General features: G+C 38.5%; 1 protein-coding gene across 1 annotated transcript; it reads left to right on the top strand.

The window, feature by feature from the left end:
* The first annotated feature begins 604 nt into the window (after positions 1–604).
* Positions 605–26,543, top strand: LOC118819820 (calcium/calmodulin-dependent protein kinase kinase 2). Its single transcript, XM_036587751.1, is given in 17 exon segments — positions 605–774; positions 10,511–11,080; positions 11,082–11,153; positions 11,964–12,011; positions 13,305–13,358; positions 15,365–15,416; positions 15,555–15,688; positions 15,769–15,805; positions 15,905–15,926; positions 16,700–16,788; positions 16,984–17,183; positions 17,648–17,701; positions 17,805–17,878; positions 17,968–18,055; positions 18,262–18,393; positions 18,914–19,014; positions 21,989–26,543. Coding segments are annotated over 16 exon segments (1,743 nt in total). The 5' UTR covers positions 605–774; positions 10,511–10,567; the 3' UTR covers positions 22,062–26,543.

The raw sequence follows: 26,543 nt of genomic DNA, 5'->3' as shown, positions 1-26,543 counted from the left end.
CTATTAAAAGGTTCTCCATAGGAAACCATTAATCCATTTATTATTACAAAGAACCCTTATTTTTAAGAATGTTTAAGACTTATAGTAAATCTGTACTGTGAAAAGCAAGCTGGGCCCTTGCAGTTTAAGGTGTAATGGCAAGCCAGTCTGGGCCAGTTTGATGGAGCTCCCTACTGAAAAATGACCGTTAGGATTAGAACCTGATGGTTTTGCTTTCTAATGGGAATTGGCTCAATGGTTGCCATTAGTAACCACCAGTTTCCTGTAGGACACAGGTCCTTTTAGGAAACCATCGAATGTGTCTGGAATCAGTCCTAGAACACCTGTGAAGCAATTAGAATCCTTTACCCTGTGATCTCAACCCATCAGCAACACTCAAAGTACCATTACTGCGCAGTGAACACCACCAGGAACCAACAAACTTTTAATGGTTTGTATGATTTTTGTTCAGCAGGGTTGCCTATGGGGTTTTACTTTTAAAAGTCTTTATTAAGTCCAGGCTTAGGCTTTATCTGGGTCTAAGAAACTGGCCCTTAGTGATGTTTTCCCTCTCTAAGCGTGTCCCTGGGGGTGTGCATGAGGGTGGCATGGCTGAGCTGCTGCTCTCTCAGTCCGCCCGCGCACAGCTCGGCAGAGGATGCAGCGGCCGCGCATCACAGCGGAGCTGCCCGCCTTCACACTGCTTCCACATCACTCCAAATACCATTAAACAAGGTGGCGGTAGGGCTGCGAAGCTGCCTCAGATACTGTAAGAGAACATTTCGGCCAGCCAAGGTAAGAATGAGCACTTACTACCATCTGCGGTTACTGTTGAGACATTTCCCCCCCTCTGTTATGATACATGCCCTTGGCTACAGTGAGGATTTTCCCCTAACATCTGTTTCATAAGAGATCCGTTAGCCTAGCCTGCTTAGCAGAAACAAGGCGGATGTAAATAAAAATAAACTCTAAATATCGGTGCCGTTAGCCGATTAGATATTGGGCTCGCTAGACAGGAATGGTTTCGGGGTCTTTTCTTAACCTTTTTTTATGTTGACGTACTAGTTACGGGTTGATTTTCTTTGCCTTTTCAGCCTCAAAACTGTCTTTTATTGGTATGTTAGCAAGCTAGCTACTTCCAAAGTCGTGAAGTCGTACAGACTGTACTAGCTAACGCTAGTGGTAACGGACTAGCAAGTAACTAAGTATACCCTTTTCTGAAAAGATGCCAGCTAAATGGAAATTTAATCAGAAGACAAAATAGCTACGAGGCTGGAGTTGGCTTCCTATCCGTCAGCTTCTTGTTCGAATTTTCCCGTTCCACCTTAAACGGTGGTGCCAGAATGTAACTGCTGCACCATTTAAGGTGGAACGGAAAAATTCGACCAAGAAGCTGACTCCAGCTTCATGATAGTTTGAAAGGCAGAAGTCCAAGGCAAGCTGTCAAAATATTTTCATACATTTGCGTTTAGGGCCTTTATACAAACTGTGGACAGTGAGAATTTCCTCTATCGTTTATGTTCAGTCATATTTGGTAAGGCAGTTTGTTGCTGTCTTTCCTTTTTTAGGCGGATTGAAGGCGAAGTAGGCGATTCGTGATAACCATTAAAAAAGCTGTATTTAGAGTTAAGATATGACACTGAAGTATGCTTATCAGATTTCCCACATTTCTGAGCTTGGAGGACATATTTTTAGGAATGAGCAATGTGTGTATTATCTCAAACGTCACTTTACGATCATGTTGAATGATGTTAATCATTTTCTTTTGCTGCTGCCTTTGTGACATTTGACCTTTTGTGAAATGTGACAACTTACAAAAGGTTGATTTGTTCATTTAAGCAAAAGTGTGACTTATTACAGCATGCAGCAGTCATATCAGTTTATATATTAACATACCTGGAGCGAGTATTATGTCATTCACCCCTCTTGTACTGTTGTTTTTGCATTGTATCTTTATTTTGATAGCAGATTTTTTTCCGCCTCTGTTAAACAGAGATGCAGATAAGCTCTTTCTCCAGCAGTTTTTTTGTATAGCCTTTAACGGTCATGCAGGAAAGCTCTTTCTCCAGCAGATTATTCTGTCTATCCTTTAACGGCCATGTAGATAAGCCCTTTCTCCAGCAGATTGTTCTGTATAGTGTGTCCTGTGTTTAGATGCACTGACTACTGGCCCATCCTGCCATAATGGTGAGGACCAGCCATGTGACCGAACTGTATGATAAACCACTGGCATCTGTAGAAAGAAAACATCTGCTTGGTTTTAGAGCTAGAGTTACCCTGTCACCAAATATGACCTTCCTAATGTCCACATGCTAAGATCATTGCTGCATTTGTGATAAAAGGGAATTCTGCTCAGTGTAATTCAGTGTAATTGAAAAAATAAAAAAGGGTAAAGTGTATTGTTCTCTTACTAACCCTGATGCATGTTATTCAGTAACTACTATGAATTATTCGGTAAGTACTATGAAACTAATACGTAAGTTATTTAGTTGTGAGATTCAGGAATTGAAGTGTCAGCCCACACATAGGCATTTGCAGTTTAAGGGGTTGAAATTTTAAGAGACTATAGGTTTATTCAGGTATTAGGACTCTATTTAACCCTTGTGCGGTGTTGATGTATTTGTTACTCAGTGGTCTGGTGGACCCACCGCATTATTGTGTTTTTAAATCAATATAGCCATAACAATTTATGTAAAAATACCAGATGTTTAAAATATCACAAAGCTTAGGGTTCTCATTTAGCAGCTGTAGCCAGTCAGCAGCCTGTCCATGTTGTCCACACACATGCGCACTTATACAAACACATACACATGCAGACACACACACACACTAACAGCAGGCCATGTAGGAGGAGAACAGAACAGTGTGAAGTCACTGAAAATGTGTTATGTTCTTCACAGAAAATTAACAAAGGCCAAGAAATCTGAGGTTGAAATAATAATAAATCACATCATTTTTTTCTATTTCTTTCTTTGAAAATGGGTCCCACAGACCCAAACACCACACAAGGGTTAAAAAGCATCCTTATTGACACTGTAATTCAACCCAATATTGAAATGAATACATTTCTGGAACACCAAGCCTGTTAAAGGCAGTAACTGCTGCATCTGGTATTGTATCCATTTTATCAGGTAGTCTGGTCATGCTATGGGACAGCACTTCCTGAAACCTTGTGCATTCACCATGATCTTTCTCAGCAAATTTGTAGCTGCTGTGTTTTGGCAGTTCCTGATTGGTAGAGCCTCTACGTTTCTGCATGAATGCTAAACTCGGGTACATAAACTTCAGCAAACAGATGAGTCCATATTCGGCGGCCTATATAGGCTGTGCACAGTGTACCAGTGTATGCTTTGCAATCCATCAAAGATCAAAGTAGGTCATCCAGCGAAGTAACTGTCTTGAGATTAAAATAACTCAGCAGACCAGAGCTTCCTGTGGTTCAGCAACATCATGCTCTTGGTCTTTGCATTTCACCAGCACAGTCTCCTTGAGTTTAGTTGAATGGGACAGGGCAGCTTTGGATGTGTGTCAGGACATGTTTTGCATGGAGGTCACTCCTAATCTGAATCTTTTTATTTGTCAAGTACAAGATGCACGAGGAAGTTTTGTTGGTATGTGTGTCATCATAAATTCCAATAAAAATAGAGAAAAGATACATAAAATACACAACACACAATATACACGCAACATAAGAGATGGAGTGGTTGTTATGTACAAGTACATTATAAATAGGGTTCAGAGTTGTATATTCATGTAAATTAATTGACTAATAATCAATTCATTGGCTTAAATGTAGACTGTAAATGTGAAGATCTGTAACAAAAAAATGCTTGGCAGTGCTTTGGCTCTGAGATTCTGTTCACCAAGTTAAATTACCTCCACGGGAAAAAAACATGGCACTTTTAAAAAGCCTCTCCGTAATTTACCATAATTAACCAGTTGGATGTAGTTAGCTAACCAATGTATGTAAGACTGTGACAGGACAAGCTGCCGTGTGTTCAGGAGTTTTGTGAAATAGCTCCTATATGGCTTCAAATTTTCTGGTGACTGATGTTAGTAATGTAACGTTATGAGCTTTAGTGATGTTTGTAAAGGTAACTTTAGCTCATTCTGACAAATCCCTTACTGCGAACACCTGCACGGAGGAAAAGGTATTAATTACTGACTGTTCTGTTGTTTTCTTGCCCCATGCTGGATGGTATTGTTACACATTCTCGGAAGGCTAAATCAGGCTTGCATTTGTTGTACGTGATGATTTAAGAAAATGCCCCCAGGCTTTACTTATTTTTTTAACTTTCTGTTATAATTGATCGCTGCTTTCACTGTCTGTTCACACAGGTACAACACTTTAAGTCAATTGCTGCCCTCCTCAGGTTAATTCATCAGCTCACTCTTGGTTGGACATGGCTTTAAAAATGTAAAGAAGAAAAATCGCCAGCAGAAATATTTGTCGACAGTCGATAATGTTGAGTGATTGTTTCAAGCGCTAATTATAGATATTGAAGATGTATGCAGTTTTAAAGTGGTATATTGTTCTGCAAGTTTTTTAAAAGGCTGTAATGGCAGTGTTTATATACAGAAACATAATTTGGAGAACATTTCAAAGCTTAAATGGTTCTGTAACGTGATGAACAACTTGTTACATATAACAGTTCTGTATAGCACCAAAAAAGGTTCCACTAATATTACATTACAATAATAATTATTAATAATAATTTTGGTTCTGTATTAGGCCCAGTTTTTGCTGTACAGTTAAAACTTTGAGCAGTAAACATATTATGTGAGCCGCAGACACGTTATCTACATTTGCAGTATGTTAAAGTGTGTATGTGCAGCTGATCACAGAAGACGGGAAGGGTCTTTATTTAGGAGCATGAAGTCTTGTGATGTAGGCTTGACCCTGCATTAGAGACTGCCGGAATGTTTGTAAGTAGTACTGAATAAGACCAGGCAGTCATTACACTGCCACTGCACCCTTTTGTCATCCTGGTATCAATACAGCGACACCTGCTCTGACAAATGGGTCTGACATGGGTGAGTGCTCAGGGCTCAGTGAGGCTTTCTGTAGGTGGAGTTGGAGGAGGTGGGGTGAGGTAGTCTGAAACTGCCTCCATACAACTGACACAAATCCTTTCTGACACTAAAAGCACCTCACAGAGCGCACAGGCTGCTTCATTTCTGAGAATCTTTAATTATTTACGGTAGGTTTTCTGATAGTGAATGAAACTTTCCTATGTCTTTTACAGTACTTTAGTCAGCAGGGAGCACTTTTAAGATGATTAGTACGGCTGTCATAATTACTTGATTAGACGAGATTTTAAATTAGAATTGACTACGGTTAGGCCTGTCACGATCATAAAATTTTAGCTGATTATTAATTGACGTATATATATATATATATATATATATATATATATATATATATAGTTTTGTTTTATGTATTTTATTGTAACTATTAAAAGAACAAGCCTTAAGTGGCAGCTGATTAGCTGTGTTGCTTTGTCTCTACTTAATACTAGGTTGTATTGAAACGACATGATACCCTGTACTGTTAAGTCAAGTAAGGCTTACATACATCATATTATTAGTATAACAGTTTGAGTGAAAAGTGGAATCCTTGAAGTGTTTACATGAACTTCAGATTTCTTAGTATTTGGTATTTCCCTCTGTTGTGCTCAAGTACACCTGAGCTGGCATGGACTCCACAAGTTTGTGCAAAAGCATCTGATGAGTAGAACAAATCGACTTGAGAGTCGTCTGGACTTGTGTGTCAATAGAAAAGATAAGACTGAAAAATCTGACCTTTTTATGCAAAGGCTTTAACATGATCAGTGCCACAAACTTGCTTAAATTTGGATGGTGATCTAGAAACACTGCATCTTCTTGAATATGTCTTTTTCATTTCACTTTTCTTTGTTTTAAATTTTTTTTCAAAATTGTTAAATGTTCTTTCCAGGTTTTCATGGAAAAAAATCCCAGATCCCAGAAAAATCCCCACTGTATTTCTTTTTCACAGCGTAAAAATATTAGCAAAAACACATCTGGAAGCATTCATACTAACAACAATGGTGTTATCTACCTAGGTAATAAGTAAGCATTGCTTAGTACTGACATAAAGTTAGAGGTTTTGAACTTTTGTTTTTTTCATTAGATCCTTGATTCTTGTCTCAGTAAATGCATTTTCTGCTTCTTTTATTTACATTTATTTGCCTCAGTCCAACAAATGAAATGCACCCAATTCACATACTAGTTGTTTAGCTGAAACTGTAATTGTGAAATCTAATGACCAGAAAATGATTGTGATAATCTTAAATAATTGCAATCAGATGATTGTGTGATAATTGTAATAGGCTGACCTTCAATTTACCTTTCCAGTGAATCAACAGTGAAAAATTGGAAATATCCATACATGATAATGGATATTTTGAATTCCCCTACTGATCTCTCTTACATTAAGAAACAGCACCCGATGGACCCGTTTATTTGCATTTTCTGGCCACATATTTTTCTCATTTGAAGGCTTCCTTGTTTATCTTTTTCTTTGGCATTAACTGATGGAGGAATTGTAGGCTGCTATCTGATATTTTTTCTGTACATACGACCTGTCGATACTAATACATAAACATTTATGAAATGTAGAAATTGGGCATCTTTCTGGATTACCATTATAAAGAAATGTAGCATTTAGTTCTTTAGGGTTACAAATGCAGTGGTTTAATTAATGAAATACAGGTTTTTAGGCAGTAACCCAGCGAGGCCTCATCCAGAGTGCAATAAATACCTCATCAAACATCAGTTTAAATATTAGTCAAATCTAAACATCTGTCTGATGCCGGTAGTTTTTTCAAGGCAATTATCTGCCGATGCCAGTATGTTTATGATATTGTTGTGCATTCCTCCTTTTTTCTAATAAAGTACTTTGGGGGCTAAGCATCATTTGCTATTGTTCAGATTACTAGATTAATCATACAAAAAAGAGGGAGATTACTGCATTACTAATGTGATAGATAGTGTCAGCCTTAATCTTGAGTAGTACATGAAATGAATAATTGTAATCTGCTTCAGTTCACCATCATGAGTGTTTAATATGTTGAAATAAAAACAGTATTTCTCTTGGTATTTTGTTCACTTTAAAGATGTTTGTTGTGGTCTTGCTGTCATGTGGCATCTATCATTCATTTCCCCATTGGCGTAGTCTCACAGTAGATGACTTTTAGACTGATGACACAGAGAGAGAAGCTAATTTCTTCTCCCTTCTCCTCTCATTGTCTCATATTAAAGATTGCCTCTGTTCCATCTGTTTCAATGGAATAACTTCTGTTACATCAGAAAAGATTGAGTCTGCCCGAAGATGATTCATGTCTCATCTTGTCCTCTGCTTAGAGAAAGCCACAGAGTCACTTTTCTTCCTTAACGAATCCCCAGACTGTGAGGATTTAAGACCATAGGGTGAACACAGTTAATAACTCATGTTTGTTTAATGTGAAGGCCATCAAATGTCATAGCAGACAGGAATTTATTACCACAGCTCTTAGGCTAATCTGACCTGCTCTATTGTTCTGATCGTGTACCTGCTGTTACAAGTTGACTCAGTGTGTACTTTCTCAAACAGTATACAGTAATTCGTTATGGGGCTGATTTTGCATTCAAGCATGCTCTCCAGTGACTGCAAAATCACACTCTTTTAGCATGTGATGAACTGTATGTGCGGTTTAGGTTCTAGACTTAATCAGAACTAATAGTTTTATTAGCACATCAGTCCCACGTAGCACAATGGACACTTCAGTATTTCAGTATCAGAATGATGTCAGATGCATCGCAGTTCTCTCTTGAAAGTTTCAGAATTGATTCACAAAACATCATCATTGGCTCTGCATGAAATAAACTCGAAGAGAAATTATGAAAAGGGGGGATACTTTTAACTCAGCCCAGCTTGGAGGGGTAAAGAAAATGTAGTATCTCACTAACGCACACATTTGCAGACACAAGTTGGTCCTAGAAGGCCTAAAGTCATATTACATATGACCCTACATTATAATGAGGCTCTGTTTAACAACAACCTCAGCAATTTGCCATCAAGAGGTGGCTAATCCAGTAATATTTAGGGGTAGACTTTAAGTTACTGAAAGATTAGCTGTAAAATATACAAAGTAAAGTAAATAAGTGAATTGATTGTCTATTACAAGCTTCAAATGTCCACATTTAGGCTATAACTGCTGTAAGTTCAAACCAGTTAGGTTACTGTGTTAGCTTGGTGCTGCATAACACTAAAACCTCAACGTGCATTAAAGTTAGCAATTGCATAGTGATGTTATTTGGATAAAAAGTCTGTTTTCTATCCATTGTTACTTTTTAACACCATTTGGACATGCCAGTTACCTCCATTTTATGAGGAATGGGCCAATAGAAATGGCCCAGAATAGCTTGGAATAAACTCTTGTTACATTAGCATACTACATTTTTCCTTCTTCTCTAAAGATACCATTTCAGATATGCAAGGTTTTGTTACATCATGCAACAAATTAAAATGAACTAATTCATAGTGGATCAAAGGAATCCTTTGTTAAACCTGTCCTAAACTGAACCCTAGACAAAACCAATGTTGTACAAATTAAAGTGGGATTTAAATGAAGGTTCAGCATTTGCATTATCAGATTTTGCATCATCGTCATCATTTGCATTATCAAACTTAGCTTTCTTGTTGTTCTAATCAAACTATAGCTCACCTTGTTTAACCCTGAAACCTTATGTAAAATGCTCTGCTCATGTAAAAGGAGTCATTAATGTGCCCAGTCCACTTTTCCTCATCCAATTTTTCTTTATATCACTGAGAGAAATTTGTTCCTTGTTGGCCTGTGTGCCTCCTCTAATGATGACATCAAACGCGTTCAGCTCCTCTTGCTGATTTCAATAAAGTTATTGTCAGTCTGTGCATAAAACAAGTGCAGAGTGAAGAACACTGACTAGATTGAGGGCCTTTCATTTGTAGCTTAAAGATCTCATCAGAGCCCAAAACAATAATGGGACTGCTTCAGTTGCTAAACACTAATAGAGTGCTCGGTCATGCATTGTTGAATTTCGGTGTGCATAGTTCTGCAGCACGGTTGTTAAAATCCTTTCTTGTTGAAGAAGATATTTCTGATTATTCACTGTGTGTGGCTTTTGGCAGACAGTGAAACAGAAGAGGCTGAAAGTCAGGTACTGAGATAACTCTGGGATAAAGACTTGAGGAGAAATGGGAATAGAGATGAAGAAATAGATAGAGAATAAGAGAGAATGTGAGAGATGGAAGGCAGAAAGAGGACCGGCTCTCTGTGGAAGCGAGAGAAACGAGGACGCATGGAGGGGGTGGGCCTGCCCACACGAGTTCTCCTTTCTGAACCCTCCAGAGTGATGAATGTCTTTTATTGTACCTGCTTTTATCCCTATTGCTGCCTGAGACCCACACCGCTCCCACACTCACAGTGAATATCTCCAGTTTTCACACCAACAAAGAATCTGCCTGCCAAAGATACAGCTTTATATGTGCCTAAATCGAGCCTAGAACAAACAGAGGCTTAGAAGAAGAATGTAGCTATAACAACGTCAAAGCAGACTGACATTTTCAATCAAACTTTAGGAACACACAGTAGTGTGAAAATGTATAAAAATGGTTCAAAATACATAAAATCTAAATAAATAGTCAGTTTACTTTCTGCAACATTTACAGTACTAAGGTTTCCTTTGGTTAGAAGAAGCAGAACAGAACCAAAAGAAGCTACATAAGGTTTCCAGAACATTCTTTCAGTATTGAGTACCAGTATTCAGGAAGCAAATATTCATTAACTTTATTAATGCAAATTTAAACATCATCTGATACTAGAGGTGGGCAGTATGCTGATATTTTATCATTATGTTATAAACAACATGCCTTTTTGAGCATATTGAGTTTAACTGTATTCATAGGCTTCTTCTGCTGATATCAATAAAACAGCTTTCTCTGAGCAGACCTGTTTAATTGGACTTAGAGCAGTAAAATGTTGAAGTAAATTATTGTTTGTAGTATAGAGTTTTTGATGACACTTTTACATACTAGTGCAGTGTGTCTGTGTCTCAAAATGTCATGATACGTATTGTGAAAACATCTTTAAGTATCATGATATGATCTTTTTACCATCTTGCCCATCCCTTTCTGGTAGTGTTATATATGATGGAAAATACTGTGATTTAATTTTATCAGTGCTGCCTAAGACAAGCACAAAATTTACAAGCCTTCCTGGTGGAGCTCAGTTTGTTCATCATATTGTGGTGCGGCCCTTCCGGGCCAAATCGTCTAATTTTACATCAGTGACCTGACTTCAGGTCAGACCTCGCAGAAAATGAGAGTTCATCTCCTCTTCTATTTTCAAAATGTAGAGCAAAGGCTGCCCAGCAGTCAGGTGCTTCTGTTCTCTAATCTAGAGCTTGTCCTTGAGGAGCAAAGCCTCAGTGTACAGTGCATTCAGGCTGTACTCATAACTCATTCATCCTTTTTTTTTCCCGCTCTTTATAGCAGGGCCCTCTGCACTCCTAATGGAGGGGCAGTTGGGAGGTTTTTGGGAAGGACGCCATGTTTCCCTGTGTCTCCTCCTGGCCTTCTGCTGAAGCGCCCGCCCCTCTGGGCCATGCCCCGCCCGCTCCTCCAGTCCAGCCGCCCAATCAGCCCCTTCCTGACCTGCTGCGTGGTTGCGCTGTGCTGCCGCCCTCAGCCCCGCCCTTGAGCCCCTTTGCCAGTGACATGGAGTCCGTCATTGTGGTGACCGAATACGAGCCCAGCGGCACCCCGGGGCAGGGGGGCGGAGACGATGAGGAGGTGGAGGACATGGACAGCTCGGAAACACCCGAGCCATCGTCCGGTCCATCACCGCCCTTCCGCACGCCCTCCTGCGACCTCTTGTCTCACACGGTGGGGCGGCCTGAGGCTCTGTTCCCAGAGGCGCAGGAGCACCGGGGCAGACTCAACCTTTCAGACAGGAAACTGTCGCTTCAGGAGCGCTCGCAGACCCTCTCCTCACCCTGCGGATCACCCAGCCTCAACGGCCGCTACATCTACCCGTCTCTGCCCTACTCGCCCATCACCTCGCCCCCACTCGTCTCCGCGCCTGCCCCGCAGACCCACCGTGGAGTCCCACAGAGTCTCCATCACGGACCTGCAGGTACAGAGCTACAGTTAGTTGTTAGTATAAAAAATAGAATAAAGCTTTTTTCCAGAACTCCAGACAATTATGTTCCGTATAATACAATGTAATATAACAGAAATGTCTAAATACCAAAGAAGTCTTTGAAAATTTCACAGAAATGAATTTGCAGCCCCTGTTGGGAGATGTCAGTTTTGCTGGGGAGTCAAACACTTTGAAGTAAAGCTGTGTATTAATGAAGTATCACAATTATGTAACGTTATGCAATAGTTGCAGCGTTGCCCCAAAAATTCTAATCCCATGTGCCAGGATGACTCAAACCTCTTCAGATACATTTTGACAAGAAATGATTCAGTCTTGAGAAGAACCTGTATTTTTCTCGTTTTCTGAAATGGCTGCAACCTCAGCAAAGCAAAGGCTGAGAATAAGAGCCTGAGGTAAGGTTTCAGACATGAGTAGATGTCTTTGCCCTGCTAGAGCACATTCCCCTGTAGCTTACTTGTAATGCCAATAGGAGGCAAACTCCATTGGAGAAATGGAGGTCGCAGATGTTTAGCTAGTGTTCCTGCTCCTGCAGTGTGTGTCAGCGCTTGCTTTTCTGTTTCAAACCTGCAGTTTCCCTTGGGAAGCACAGTTATGTAGGCTACAGCATGAGTTGCAATGTAGGCTACTAAAAATAGTGGTTTTATGTAGCATAACTGTTATCTGTAGGAACTTATATCATACTCCTTTTTCACAGTATTGGAAAACAAAGTAGTGGCTGTTTTGACTTGATTTTGCTAAATTCAAGACAAGATAACTGATTTTTTTTTCTGTTTATTTCCAAAGGATTGTGTGCAGCTCAACCAGTACAAGCTGAAAGATGAGATTGGAAAGGTATTTTGATTATTATTATTTATTTTTCATACACAAACAGCTTCCTGCTGAGAGCACAGAATGACTGGAGCTTCACTGTAAAGTAATTACTTTATTTGTGAGGAGAAATAAAATGCCCTAAATGATAGAATTGGAATTTCTGTGATAGAACTGAAATGATTGGAACAGCAGAGGATGGGTTATTCTCACATACATGACAAATACTGGGACCCTAAAATTTTATGTTTTCTTCTTTTGGATATACAAACAATGATGCCTAGTCAAATGATTAAATAAAGGACTTGAATGATTGTTTTAAATTGATTTTTAGTAGCATTTTCCCATTTGAGTGACCAAATTCTTATTACTGCAACACTGTAAGATTTAAAGATAAATGTGTAACTAATGTCTTTTCTTTTCATACCTATCTTTGTACTGTTATCTGACTGAGCTAATTATTGAAATATTTGTTTTTCACGAAGTATAATATGTGTAATTTTACCTCATTACCGCAACACATTGGCAGCCATTGACGTTAAACCTTTTACTTGTGTTAACAGACATGTGCATGCATTGTGGTAAAGAGAATTAGGGTAAAAATGCCTTTAAAATAGAAAATATTAATTACAGTCAAAAATCTTTAAAGTAAATCAATGAATCATTTAACCATGTAGATCCCCAATTGATATACTAGATTAAACGAATGTTGCTTATCTGCATGATGATTATGACGCTCAAATATTTATGAACATAGTTCATAGGCAGTTCTGTGAGAACGACCTGGACACTGAGAGGGATTTTGTCCCTCACAGCTCAACAGACACTAATGGTTCTACATACAGTGTGCGCAGACATGGGCTGGATATTGAGAGCAGCGTATTTGCTGTGTATTTACACTGATGCTGTGAGCGAGAGCGGTGGCTCATATGAGCCTCCCGGAGGCTGTTAGAGCGGATAGGGAGATTCCTGCTATCCTCTCATCTCTCTGTCTAAGCACTGGAGCCCCTGCTGTAACCCCAATCTGTTCTCCCAGCTGGGACCTGCTTTGTGTGTATGTATGTGTGTGTGTGAGTGTGAGAAAAAGATAACTAAGGCTGTGTCTGCTATTATCCAGAAATGAGACACAGCCATTATCGGAGATTGTTTTTGGCTGTCTAGGTTTGGATTGCTGCTCCACAGTTGAATAAAATAATGGTTAAAAGCTTGGCCAGTGTAGCAAAAGATTCACTTTACTATATTTCTATTATATCAGTGTTAGTCTCCATTTAGTGAAACTGTATCTCACCTCTGCCTCTATTCATTCTCTAAAACAAGGGCTCCTACGGAGTTGTCAAACTGGCCTATAATGAGGATGACAACACCTACTATGTAAGTGCCATACATCCCTCTCTCCACATGTCTCTGTGTTCTCGTACCTTTAGAAATGTTATGAAGAATTAAGCTGCAGTCACACTGTCACCATGCTAAAATGGAGCAAAAATTATGCTTTAGGACGATATTAGCAGTGAACATATAGTTCAGTAAGCAGTGTGTTTTTTTGTTTTGTTTTGTTTTTTTTCATAAGCATGTGGCAGTATAAAAGTTTCATATCACAGTAATTACCTAACCGTTTCATCACCCTTTGCAGTGCTATCATGACACTGTCTTAAAAAAAACACTACATATATCAGATAATACATGTACATACATACCATGTTATGAGTGTCATTTTTTAATAACAACAATTTGTTGGCACTTATACATTTTGGGGATCACTGGATGCCAGAGCACAACAATGTGGCAGTGAACCGATGGAGTTCTTAGCCTAGGGGAAGTTATTAACTGCTGAAATCCACAATTTTACAATTGATGTAATTAATATTATTGTAATAGCATTGTTAATGTAAGGCTTAATTCTTGTCCTTCAAATGTTCATAAACCGATTTTATGGAATTGTGAATATATGATGTCTTTGCATGGCCTCATGCATGTGTGTAGGTTGCTGTTGGCTTCTTTCAGTTGATGGCCAGCGTAAGTGAAGAAGTCCGAAATGAAGAAACTGACGATATTAACAAACTTATTATCGAAGCAACAAGCCCAGAAAAAAACTAGACAAGAATAGTAGTGATACCAAGATAGAAAAAAAATATTCGGTCTGAAATATGGCGACATCTACATAAAATATAGATATAGATAGATGCATGAAAAAGCTAGCGAATGCAGCTATTGAGTCCAGTTACTTTTGGATGGTTTGGAAACACCATTTGGAGACAAAACATTCCTTGGCAACAGCAAAACACAGGCTAAACCACGGCTTAATTCATGCCGGAACAAGCTGAATCCGGATTCGTCACGTCCCAGATTGGAACCCACAGCTGTTTTAGTGGATCCGGCACCTTGTTTAAAATTACTAATAGTCTTTTCTTCAAACAATTCAACATGTCGTAAAATGTCGAACAGGCTGATGGCTTCAGAAAAGTAATGACTTAACCATAATTATGTGTCTGCTAAGCATTAACCTCAAAACAAACAAAAATGGACAAAACTCAGAACCCATAACGGAAAAAAATAATCTAAACTTGCTTTGGACAGTAGTGTCCAGTATAACTTGCTTGTGATTTTTCTTTTACTAAATGTTATTCTGTGTTCAGATTTAATGAGCCGCTTTCAGAGTTGGATAACTGTTTGTACTGTTTGTACACCCAATTACACCACTGCCACTGCTTGTGACATCCATTTATTAACTGCTCACAATCTTTGTTGAGAGAACATTCGTTCAAAGCTCAAGAGCCTCGTTAACACACAGGTTGGTTGTAAGATCCAAAGTTACGGGAAACCCTTGCTTGTTTTTTTTTTTCCTGGGACCTCCCCCTTCCCAATTGACTTGTGTGATTCATCACTACTCAGTTTTCTGGGGCAAATTAAGCCCTGGGCTAATCACATGCATTGTGGTATCACTCCAATTTAACATTATGTTGACTGTGGAGCAGTTCTTCCTTTTTTTCACTGTTGTTTTCTATGGGCTCATGTTTCCAAGGTGCCCAAATACCTGCAAAAATAGCTGTTAAGAACAGATAGACTTTACAGTCTGCCATACTGCTATAAGAGCAGTATGAATAAATGATGGCCTGTCTATCACACATGAGCAGACATAGCATTGCTGATATACTGCTAGTGGCACAATCCTGCTGTGCATAGTTGATTAATTTGGTTGGTTATTGCATCTGTTACCATGAAGTTGGGTGGTTATTGCATGATCAAATAGCCCCTGACACACTGTAAATATATATAACTTACCCTGAATTACAAGTGCAGAGTGGTGCATATGTCACACAGCACTGACACTGGGTATCTGCTCTTATTTCCTCATTCTCACTCCCCCTCTCCCCCCGCAGGCCATGAAAGTTCTGTCCAAGAAACGACTGATGAGACAGGCTGGCTTCCCGCGTAAGTGTCTGCCGTAAAGCAGATGGACAGCTCAGTAGGGTGTATGTGTGTTTGTGAGTGTGTGTGTGCATATTTTGGAGATGAGCTAAATCTCATATCCTCAGATAATCATTGGTTCTGCGTATTCTGGCTATACAGGAAGACCTCCTCCCAGAGGGGCCAAATCAGCCCCAGAGGGCCAGCCTCAGCCCAAAGGCCCTCTGGAGCGGGTGTACCAGGAAATCGCCATCCTCAAGAAGCTGGACCATCCTAATGTGGTCAAGCTGGTCGAGGTATGTGTTTATGCATGTGATCTGTAGTCCCTCTCTCAGGTTTCTTGGATGCTGAATTTGCTGCTGTTTCTTGTGTGTAGGTGTTGGATGACCCCAGTGAAGACCATCTATACATGGGTAAGTAAGGCTACATAAATTTCTGTGCTTTATGTTGGTTGTCTTACACTTCAATTCAACATTGTTCTTATTCCAACATTGATCATCTTCTCTTCACAGTATTTGAGCTGGTCAAGCAAGGGTGAGTAGGATTTCGATATACAGCGCTGTGCAAAATTTATCACCCTTCATTTATTTAATTTCCAATCAAAACAACTGTTAGATACAGATGTTATTAATTTTCCTGCTGATTTTTCTAAGGAGAATTGATATAAGATGATGTACCTGCATAGAAAAAGGGATATAGAGAAAATGAAACTCAAGACTGGCTAGACCATCACCTGTCATCATCAGATACACTGTGCTTAAAGCTTTCAAATCAAGCCTCACTCTTGCTCCAGATCAAAAAAATCCACAAGTGTATCTCTCCAACCTTCCACTGTGAGAAGACAACTCAAAACTGTGGGCCTAAAAGAATGTGTAGCTGTCAAGAAGCCATTACTGAGAAAAGGACGGCTGATGTCCTCAGAACAATGGACTGACCATCCCAAAGTCCAGACCTCAACATCACTGAATGTGTTTGGGACTACTTGGGTTTGTGAGAAGCAGAAAATGCAGCCAACGACAGCAAGTGTTCTGAAAAGAATGGATGCTGTAATAAAGGCAAATGATTGACACATTAAGTGCTAAAAAAAACAGATATTTTATTTAGTTGTTGAGGCTTCTGTGTAATTTTATGTTTAATATGTGGTCAGTTTTACTTCCTGACACTGAAAAATGAAAAACATGACCATTTTGACTGGAACTTAAATGAATAAAGGGTGGTCTCTGACTTTTGCCAAGTATCAATATTTCCATATATTATTTTTTTAACTTTCACTGTCACTCAGATATATTGTCTTTGTGTGTTTACAGTGCAGTGATGGAGGTTCCGACTGATAAACCACTGAATGAGGACCAGGCCCGTTTCTACTTTCAGGACCTGCTGAGAGGAATTGAGTACTGTGAGTTCAGAAATGACTTTGACACAGTACTTGTCAAAAATTCTGTGTGTTTGACAGTGAAATAAAGATTTGAGTATAAGGTGTATTTTTAATTTAGTTGTCTTTAATGTTGATGACTGTCTAATTTTATCTTAAATGACTGTCTCCTATTTTTAACATGTGTCATACATTTAAAGGCACTCTCACTCCCTGTAGTACATTATCAGAAAATCATCCATCGGGACATCAAGCCGTCTAATCTGCTGGTAGGGGAGGATGGACATATTAAGATTGCTGACTTTGGGGTCAGCAACCAGTTTGAGGGAGCGGACGCACTGCTGACCAGCACAGTAGGAACGCCTGCTTTCCTTGCTCCAGAGACACTCTCTGAGACCCGCAAGAACTTCTCTGGCAAGGTTAATTGGCAAATTAATACTTGGCAAAAAAAAAATACATAATACATATACTGGCAAATGAAAGCTTCTAAAATCTAGACAGTAGATCTGCTCTTTCTTATTATGAGATTATTGTAAGAATATGAGATTATTCAACTCATTTCTAGATTCTTTAATTTGTTTTAAATAATTTTATCTAGTTAAACTGTCTTATTCTCTTTGCAGATAATGTTAATTATTCAAAGAAATACTGGAATTATTAATAAACTAAAAAATGATGAAGTTAATCTAGTATTATTTCTAAAACAATCTAGAGAAATATTGGATATATACACAGATTTACGATGGTTTCATTTGCCACTTTTTATAGTGTATGCATTGAGGTTGCAATATTATATCTTGTTTTTACATTAGTAAGCTAATACAGAATACACAGAAGAAATTTAAATACAACTATGACTCTTAAAATATGATCTGCTTTTCAGGCTTTGGATGTTTGGGCAATGGGAGTCACATTATACTGCTTTGTCTTTGGCGTGGTAAGACTCTGTTCTCATCTCACACTGCTGACTGTGTCATTGATGCAGTAAGTAGCTCTGATCATTGGATTGTAAAAGCTGTCAATACCTGTATCTCCTGCAGTGTCCGTTCATGGATGAGCGCATACTGAGTCTGCATCAGAAGATTAAGACTCAGCCAGTGGAACTGCCAGAGCAGTAAGTCTTTAAGTATTTATGATCACGATCTCTTGCTCTCTGTCTCTGCCTCAAAAGGTCACTGACCCAGTGTTCTTAACCATTTACAGTGCAGATGTGTCTGATGATTTGAAGGACCTACTTTTTAAGATGCTGGATAAAAATCCTGAAACCAGAATAACTGTGCCACAAATTAAGGTGAGTGTCAGTAAACCTTTTACTGGCATGTTTATTGGCGTAGTGGGGAAACTGGAAATGTTTAGTACTAAACTAAATACACCAGACTTAAACGCCAAGACTTAGGTGTTTCTCCTCCTGTTATGCACATGCTTGTCAGAGTCTCTTGCTGTTTATGTTGCCTTATGTGCAACAGTAGTTCAGCAGTGTCTCTGGTGGATTTGTAGGTACACCCCTGGGTGACACGGCATGGTGCTGAGCCCCTTCCTCCTGAGGATGACAACTGCTGCAGTCTAATCGAGGTGACGGAGGAGGAGGTGGAGAACTCTGTTAAGCACATCCCCAGTCTGGCCACAGTGGTGAGCACTGAGACGTTTACAGTACCTTATCTGTAGTACCAGGACAAATACGTGTGAACAGAATGCTGAGTGACATGCACATGAGGATTAAAAAATAATTTGATGTAACATTATACATCAATCACATGGTGGCCACGCACAGATTTTGGAATGTTAGAATCACTAATACTAATAATAAAGTAAATGCTAATTTCTTGCAATTTTAAAATTGAAATATTAGGCACTAATATGGCACTGAAATATGGCACTTAATGAAATTATTAGGCAGAGAATAAGGTTTTTTGTTTTTATTGTATGATTGTATGCATTGCATGACTGTATGAGCAGTTTTAACATTTGTGTATACAATGCATTTTGTAACTAATACTAAATCAAAAAGAATCAAATTTAATTGAATCTAAATTTGGATTTGAGAGTTTATGATGTATTTCATCGTTTTTTACTCAAATTGTCAAATATTTACACCTTTGCATCCAGACTTTGTATGTGAAATGTAAAATGACTGTGGTAAACTCTGCAGATCCTTGTGAGGACCATGTTACGGAAGCGATCCTTTGGAAACCCCTTTGACTGGGGCCGCAGGGAGGATAGGAGCCCAACCACACAGGGACACACGCTCACGTAAGGCTCTGCTTGCCTTTCTACACTGTTACAGAGATGATAAGCACAGATTTGAATGAGTTAGCCCACAGTAAACTAGCATTTTTACTGGACATTTGTATCAAAGGGAAGCTGTTTAATTGGGCTTGATGATCTTAAATTAATTTGAGAACACCTTAATAATGTAAAGTAACCTAATAGGCCTTTGGGAATGGACTGGTTATTTGGTTTGTTTTAGAACAACATAGCACATCTTTACATTGTCACTAACAACACGCACATAATCAAAACTCTGTCAAAGACATCTAGGCAGCACTTTACGTGAGCCCTTCCTCATAACATTGACATAACAATGCCATAAACATGGCTGGCAGATTTCATGCAGTGTCATGAGTTGTCATGACAGATAATGTCCAGTAATTTAATGGTGTCATGTGACTACCACTTGCAATTGTGGTTATAATGGTGATAGATGTAATAATGTTTGATGTCATGACAGTTTGTCACATGCTCATTTTTTGCTGTGTACTCAAGTCTGCTGTCATGACAGCATAGCATTATTACATCTGGCATGACAGTTGACAGTAATGGTAACATGACAGTGCTATATTACTGGACTTCATTTGTCACAACAACATAACAACATGTTTATGGCATGCTAATGTCAGTATTATATAGCAGGATTCGAGTAAAGTGTTAGAGACACTTTACACAATAAAAACGATGAAATTTAGTGCAGTTACATAAGTGCTTCCTGAGATTTTATTTACATCCTGTGTGTAGATCTATATTAAGTCTCCCTTATATATAGTGGGCTGCAGATTTTCATTGTGGTGTTTCCCTCTCTCCTGCCCTCTAGAAAAGGGAGAGCAGGGAATTTGAAATACTGCTACATTCATGGTAACCAAAGGTAAAAAACTGCTGGCTTGCTAGCCCTCCACCTGCTCCCTCCAACAAGGAATTAATCATGACCATTTTAATGACCATGCAAATGAAATGAATGAAAATATAGTTCTACAGCATGTCACGCTAATGTTTTCAGAGCAAGAGCTTTTTTCATGTTAGATGTGATACAATAGATGTAACGATGCCAGATGGCTTTTAAAACTACCCACTGAGCTCATGTTATGTACAGTAAACTCTGTAACCTCCATTCGGTTTATACTCATACGTTGCATGTGATATTTTTAATGTGCATAATTTTGGATCAGAGGCACGCCTCTATATGTCTAGAATGTGGGCAATTCAAGATGTTCTTTCCCAGGCCTGTCGCTGCATGCCAGTCTTTGTCAATGAATCCTTAAGAAGTGGTTGAGAGTGAAGAGCATCCTGACTTGCAGTTCAACTGCCTCTTGCCATTTTATGAAATGTTTCAGTTCTGTGTGTTTTTTATTGCACTAATTTATCTCTGCATGCAGTGCTACAAGTCTGCCCTCCCTAAGGACATGCCAGTCAGATGTTTTCATGTCTCTGCCTCTGATCTGAGTGTATAACAAATATGGTGTAGGGCTGTCACGATTACTTGATAAAAATAGACAATATTAAAAAAATATACATTTAAAATGTCCTTTTGGCTATGGTTTGCATAATCATAATGCACATTTGAAATTCTCCTACTGGTCTTTCCTATAATAGCCATTTAAATGCATTTTTACACATTGTTTTGTATGTTTTTCAAAGAAGTCTTTTTATAGACTTTTTAGTTTATCTTTTTCCATGAAAATGTTTTAGAATCCATGAAAGGCTGTGCAAAGTTAGAGAAATTCCACCGATTTTTCAAAGTTTCTGCATAATGTAAATGGTTAAGATGTAAACAACGTCAGTAACTGTAATTTGAGTTTAAATGTTCTTTTCTAAAGAAACTTCTGTTTTGTAATTTGCTCACACTGGTGGTGTTAGGAATCAGCCGTCTGAAGAGTTTAATCCCTCTAAAAGCTACCTCACAGAGAGCAATTACATGAAATGTTCATAAAAATCTGTGTGATGCCTGAGACATTGTTTTACTGTAGTTTTGAGATAAGCTTTTAGGCTAAAATGTATTTTCTAAATGCATTATTTGTCAATGAGTTAGTTACATGCAGGATGTTATAAGGCAAAATAGTCCCCAAAAACTTATTTAACACTATTTTATCATTATCAACATTGCATATAATGCATAGAAATATATACATATTTTATCATTATAACATTACGCCTTTACATTTACACAATGAAACAGACATAATCAAAACTATATCAAAGACATCTTCGTAATACTTTTCTTTGAGCCCTTCTACTTAACATTGGCATAACCATGCCTTAAACATGTCATAGCTGATGTCATATGATTTCATGAGTTGTAATGACAGATAATGTGCAGTGATATAAAATTGTCATGTTATTATTGCTGGTAATTGTCATGACAGATGTGATAATGTTTGATGATGTGACAGTTTATGTCACATGCTCATTTGTGGTTTATTGCTCTAGTTAGCTGTCATGACAGCTGATGGTAATGGTAACATGACGTTGTTATATTACTGGACTTAAGCTTACATTACATAAAAAAAATGTGAAGATACATGTACATGTAGATGCATGTTCACTGGCCATTTTGGATAGTAACAAATATGGATATATTTTTGTTGTAAACATCGCAACCCCTGGTTCCTATCACGACAACTGTGAAGAAATCTGGGTCGTTAGGTTTCTCTACAACGAACCATTTTACCCCAAAATAGTCTGAATGACTTCGTTTACACCTCAACCATTGAATTATGCAGAAATTCTGAACAGTTGTTGGAATTCCCTTTTAAATCCATTGAGCATCAAAAATAATCAGAAGATTACTTGATTTCTGATATAATAAATAGTGACAGCCCTGTTCTCTTATCGTTCCATTGTTTTTCTAACATGTAACAACTAATACCAAACTTACAGTCTGCCTAGCCTTTGACTGGTACTGTTGCCTGGAATGTGTGGATATTTTAAAATACCACATTTGTCCGTTTCCTAGGAAACAGGAGAGCGGGGAAGGCATGAGGAGCATGGACCTGCCCTTTGTGGGCGAGGATGAAGTGCTTTCCTGACGCTTCAGGCCTCGCTAGCAGCACTGGAAGGGCCTAGCATCAAACACTCTCCACCTGGGAAGTGGACTGGTGGGGGATTGGAAGGGTTCAAGATTCCCAGGATGTGGACGTGTAGCTGGGACATGGACTCCAGGAAGGGCTCCCGGCTCTCAGTCGTTGATGTGGGGCTGCTCGCCCACGCCATGCATGCATCATTTGTACAGTCCTACAGTAGCATGCACTGTATGTCCGTCAGTCAGGTCTCTGCTCTCAGGACCTACTCTTCCTTACGTTTGTGTGCGTGCGTGTGTGTGCGTGGATGTGTGTGTGGGTTTTTTTCCTCCTGTCTAGCTTGGAGGTTGTGCTTGCACTTTCACTGTAGCGGGGGCGGCACTGCAGTAGAAATAAGGATAAGTGAATGCTAACTACTGAAGCAGCCCCCTCAACATGCGGTTTAGAATGACAGGCTGTTTGAAAGTCATTGTTCTGACTACTGTTAGGTGTTGATATGAAAAGGGAGAAAAGGGAAAAAGAAAACTACGAAATTACTTATCGTTCATAGACGCTTTATTCAAGTGAAGGCTTGGCCTGGGCGATAGGGTGAAGTAACAGGGAATCAGTGATGATTGACAAGTAAACTGACAACCATGCTTTGACATTTTGGGAAAGAGAACTGACAGAGAACTACAGAAGAATAGTTTTAAATGATTTTGACCTGTAATGTTTTGCTCCCTTTTACTATTAAAACAATGGATTATTATGGGGCATTAATAAGTAGACTATGCTGCAGTAAATTTTCCTCTATCTGCTGGGGGTTTCCCAGAGTGCGACTTACCCTACAAAGAAATTTTACCATACAGCTTAGCATCTTGATGATTCAGATGAATTAAATCTAAAAGTACAATATTTTATGGTTTCCCACAGGTATCTATGATGAATCCCAGAGCATCTCCAGAAAAAAAAAGTATCAGAGTATCAGAATACTTTTCACAATACACGATACGCATCACAAACTTTTGACACTGGCAAAATGTGTCGCATTTAAAAACTACAATCAAAAACTAAAAATACAGTGATTAGTATTCAACATTTCACATACTGTGCTGTACTAAATCTAATTAAACATTTCTAATTATGTTCTCTTTGTAATGAAACATGCAGCTTGTCAATGTTCTTTAAATACTGATGACAGTGACAGTGTGCTCAGAAATTCATATTGTGTATCATGCTAAAAAATGATCACAGTTACAATTAAATATCGTCATATTGCCCACCTCTGATGTAAAGCATGTGGACACTCAATTAGTCACTTTTATCTTCATCATTTCAAGGGCGATTCCCGGCAGAATTAAACTGTTAAGATGTGAACAAAGTTATTCAGAGTGGTCGAATGTGAAGTGCATTGTAGAGAAACCTACCGTCTTCTTCGGCACATTTCTTTACGGTGGTGATGATAAGAACTAGGGGCCGCATTATTACAAGTTTCTTTGGGTTCTGTTTTTCCGTACAACAGCCTGCTTGTACCTTTGGGAACAGATTTGAAAAAATACATTTCAGGCCAAAAGCTTTTCTCAGAACTTTGTTAAATATCATCTCAGACGTCAGGCTGCATATTCCTAACTATTTCAGGTAATAGCTTTTTGTGAGGTGGCTTTTAAAAGCATTAAACCCTTCAGATGTCTGGCTCCTGTCAACACCGTTGTAAACAATTCTGACTCGTTCAATAATCAGAAAAATGGAAAATGAGAGATTTTTATACGATTAGGTGACATTAAAAAAAGAACATAAGCTAAAGTGCAGCGTGTAGGTGTGTTTCCCATGTGGGGAGGGGGTTGATATTATCGATAATCCTGATTTTTCAATCAATAAAATATTATTTTTAGATATCGCCCAGGCCTAGTCACGGCATGAATATGTAAAAAGAATAAGATTCTCATCAGCAGACATGCTCAGTTCTACAAAAAATTATATCCCATTTGTTTTTAAGTCCTCCCTGCATAATTGTTTGAATTATGGAGCAATAGAGGACAGCATCAGTTGTGATAACGCAAAAAATATTGTTTAAAAAAAATCGCCAACCAACCAATGAACATATTTCATTGTGAGGACGTTTTTATGACTCTTTAACTCTATTCAGGGTGATATCTAAGGGATAATGCAGATACTGTATGTGTGCATGTGTGCGTGTTAAGGTCACAGAGCTTTGGGTGTGTATTATAACGTATACGCACTAGCTAATGGGCTAGGTTATACAATTCTTAAACTATTTACTGTTTTTTTACACAGAGGGAATTCAAGTAGTGGCATGATCTCATGTTTCAGATAGTAGGTTACTCATTTAGGGATTACCCAGCCTGTTAGGGTATACCAAAATAATTGGCTTTGTGATAGCTTTTTCAGACTTTTATCAATGTGAACCTTTTTATCGTGAAGGTCACGGTCCTTTACTGTAATTTTACAAACACTTGTATGTAGAATGACCAAAATAATACATACTGGTGCATCTTAAAGTTGTCATGGTGAAAGTGTATTAGTTATTGACATTTCAATATCAGGCATATAGATTGCATTTCTTTTTTAGAAAAGACAATAACTTTTACAATCTATGCATGACTTGTCACTTGTTGAACTCTTTTGGACACAAATGTATGCCTTACATTTCATCAGCATACAGTTAGAGTTTTGATACTGTAGAGCTGAGATAGGCTAAGTTATTCTAGTCCTACAGTAGTGTAGAAATGGAAGAGCATTGTAGTAACATGCTTTTTTTGATCTTAGTCTAATTTGCCCAAAGCTCTTGAGTTTTTTTTCTTCAATGTGCACTTCAGTCAGTGAGCTCTTGTGTTTTGGCCCCTTTTCCCACGATTTAGATGTAGTTCAACGTGTTTGTGAGTGGTGCTTTCTGCCACAAGACTTCCTTTGTGACTCACACAAAATGATATTGAGAACACAGTTCATGCTTCCACACGTTAAGGAGCGATTCAGCACGAGCGTGTTTTGAATGTACAGCCAAAGGGTTGGAGTTTACAAGCAGGTGAAGCCACTTGTGCTCCTTTGGCTTTCTGCGCTTTGCTTCTTGCATGTCGGCTCTGCTGTACTTTGAGGGTCATTCTCCGAGCTGGATGTGTCTGTGTTTTTTTGAACTTTTACTATGCATACGGAAATCTCGATCTGTGGTGCAGTTCCAGACCTTGTCAGTCAGTCAGTCAGTCTCTTGTGTTTGTTGTGTTGGATGTTGGTTATTTTAGGGGAAAACCCATGAAGTCCCATTGGAACATGTATTCTCAATTGATATATGCATGAACGCCAGTGTTCAGAACATGTACATATAATAGCAGGATCTATAAGGGGGTATTTTAAAGGAAGAGGAAAAAATTAAAGGAGGAATTGCATCAATTTTTAAAAAATTCAGCAGAATTAAATCACTGAGATATAAAGTCATTCAGAGTGATTTGGAGTGAAATGGTTCATTGTAGAGAAACTGTATGAATGTCAACATGTTGAGTTTTATATGTAACGTTGATAAAAAATAATGGTTTAAAAAAAATAATGGGTATTAATTTGCCTTACAACACCCTGCATTTCCTGCTTCTCTTTAAAGGCATTTGAAATTATGTTTTAGGCCAAAATCGTATCTCAAAACATTCATAAAACAATGTCTCAGGCATCAGGCAACATATCCAGAACTATTTCCTTTGTGGAAGCTTTTGGAGGTGCCAAACTCTTCAGATGTCTGGTTCCTGTCACCCCCCTTGTGAATAATTTTGTCCCTGCAGTTTCTCTAAAAATGGAGCATTTCACATCAAAACACTTTGACTGACTGTGTTTACATCTTATTGATTTAATTATGCAGAAATGTGTTAAAATCAGTGGAATTCTCCTTTAAATGTCTGTTATATGACAACAGCTTCAGTAACCCTTCGGAGGAAAAAACAGGCTACTACCCTTTAAATAGAACTGAATATTGAGGACCTAACAGAAGAACACAAATGTCAGCAAAATTTAGATCGATCTGAATTCGATTTTTAAATTTAAAAATGACATTTAATTAGAACATCTCTTATACTTTTCACTAAAAAGGCACCAACTGAAGAGCTTTCGTTCTAATTTCTTCCCTGCATGCACAAGCTCACACCTTCTGAACTGACCTCAGAGTAGACTGAGATCGCCTGCAAGGTTTGAATTTAAATATATATGTTAAAAAAAATAAAAAACAAGAATGCTGTATGATATTTGTATTTGTATAGTATAAATATTAAGCTTTTTTCTTCATGGTACGTGCCCAGTTTTACCTGAAGGGCTAGGATATCGGCGTCCATATCACTTAAGCGAGTAGGTTTTAGCCACTGTAGTGACGGTTTACATGAACATAACTGCATGCCATCAATATCATGACACTCGATTTCCAAGCATGTTGATACGGGATACACAGTTACATCACCGTTGATCATTCTATACATATTGTATCTTGTTCATTATTTGAATAAATTAACGTTGCCTTTA

Source organism: Colossoma macropomum, unplaced genomic scaffold (assembly GCF_904425465.1).
Source record: "Colossoma macropomum unplaced genomic scaffold, Colossoma_macropomum, whole genome shotgun sequence".
Taxonomy (NCBI): Eukaryota; Metazoa; Chordata; class Actinopteri; order Characiformes; family Serrasalmidae; genus Colossoma; species Colossoma macropomum.
Note: the sequence above shows the minus strand (reverse complement) of the source record. Positions and strands in the feature narration are given on the sequence as shown.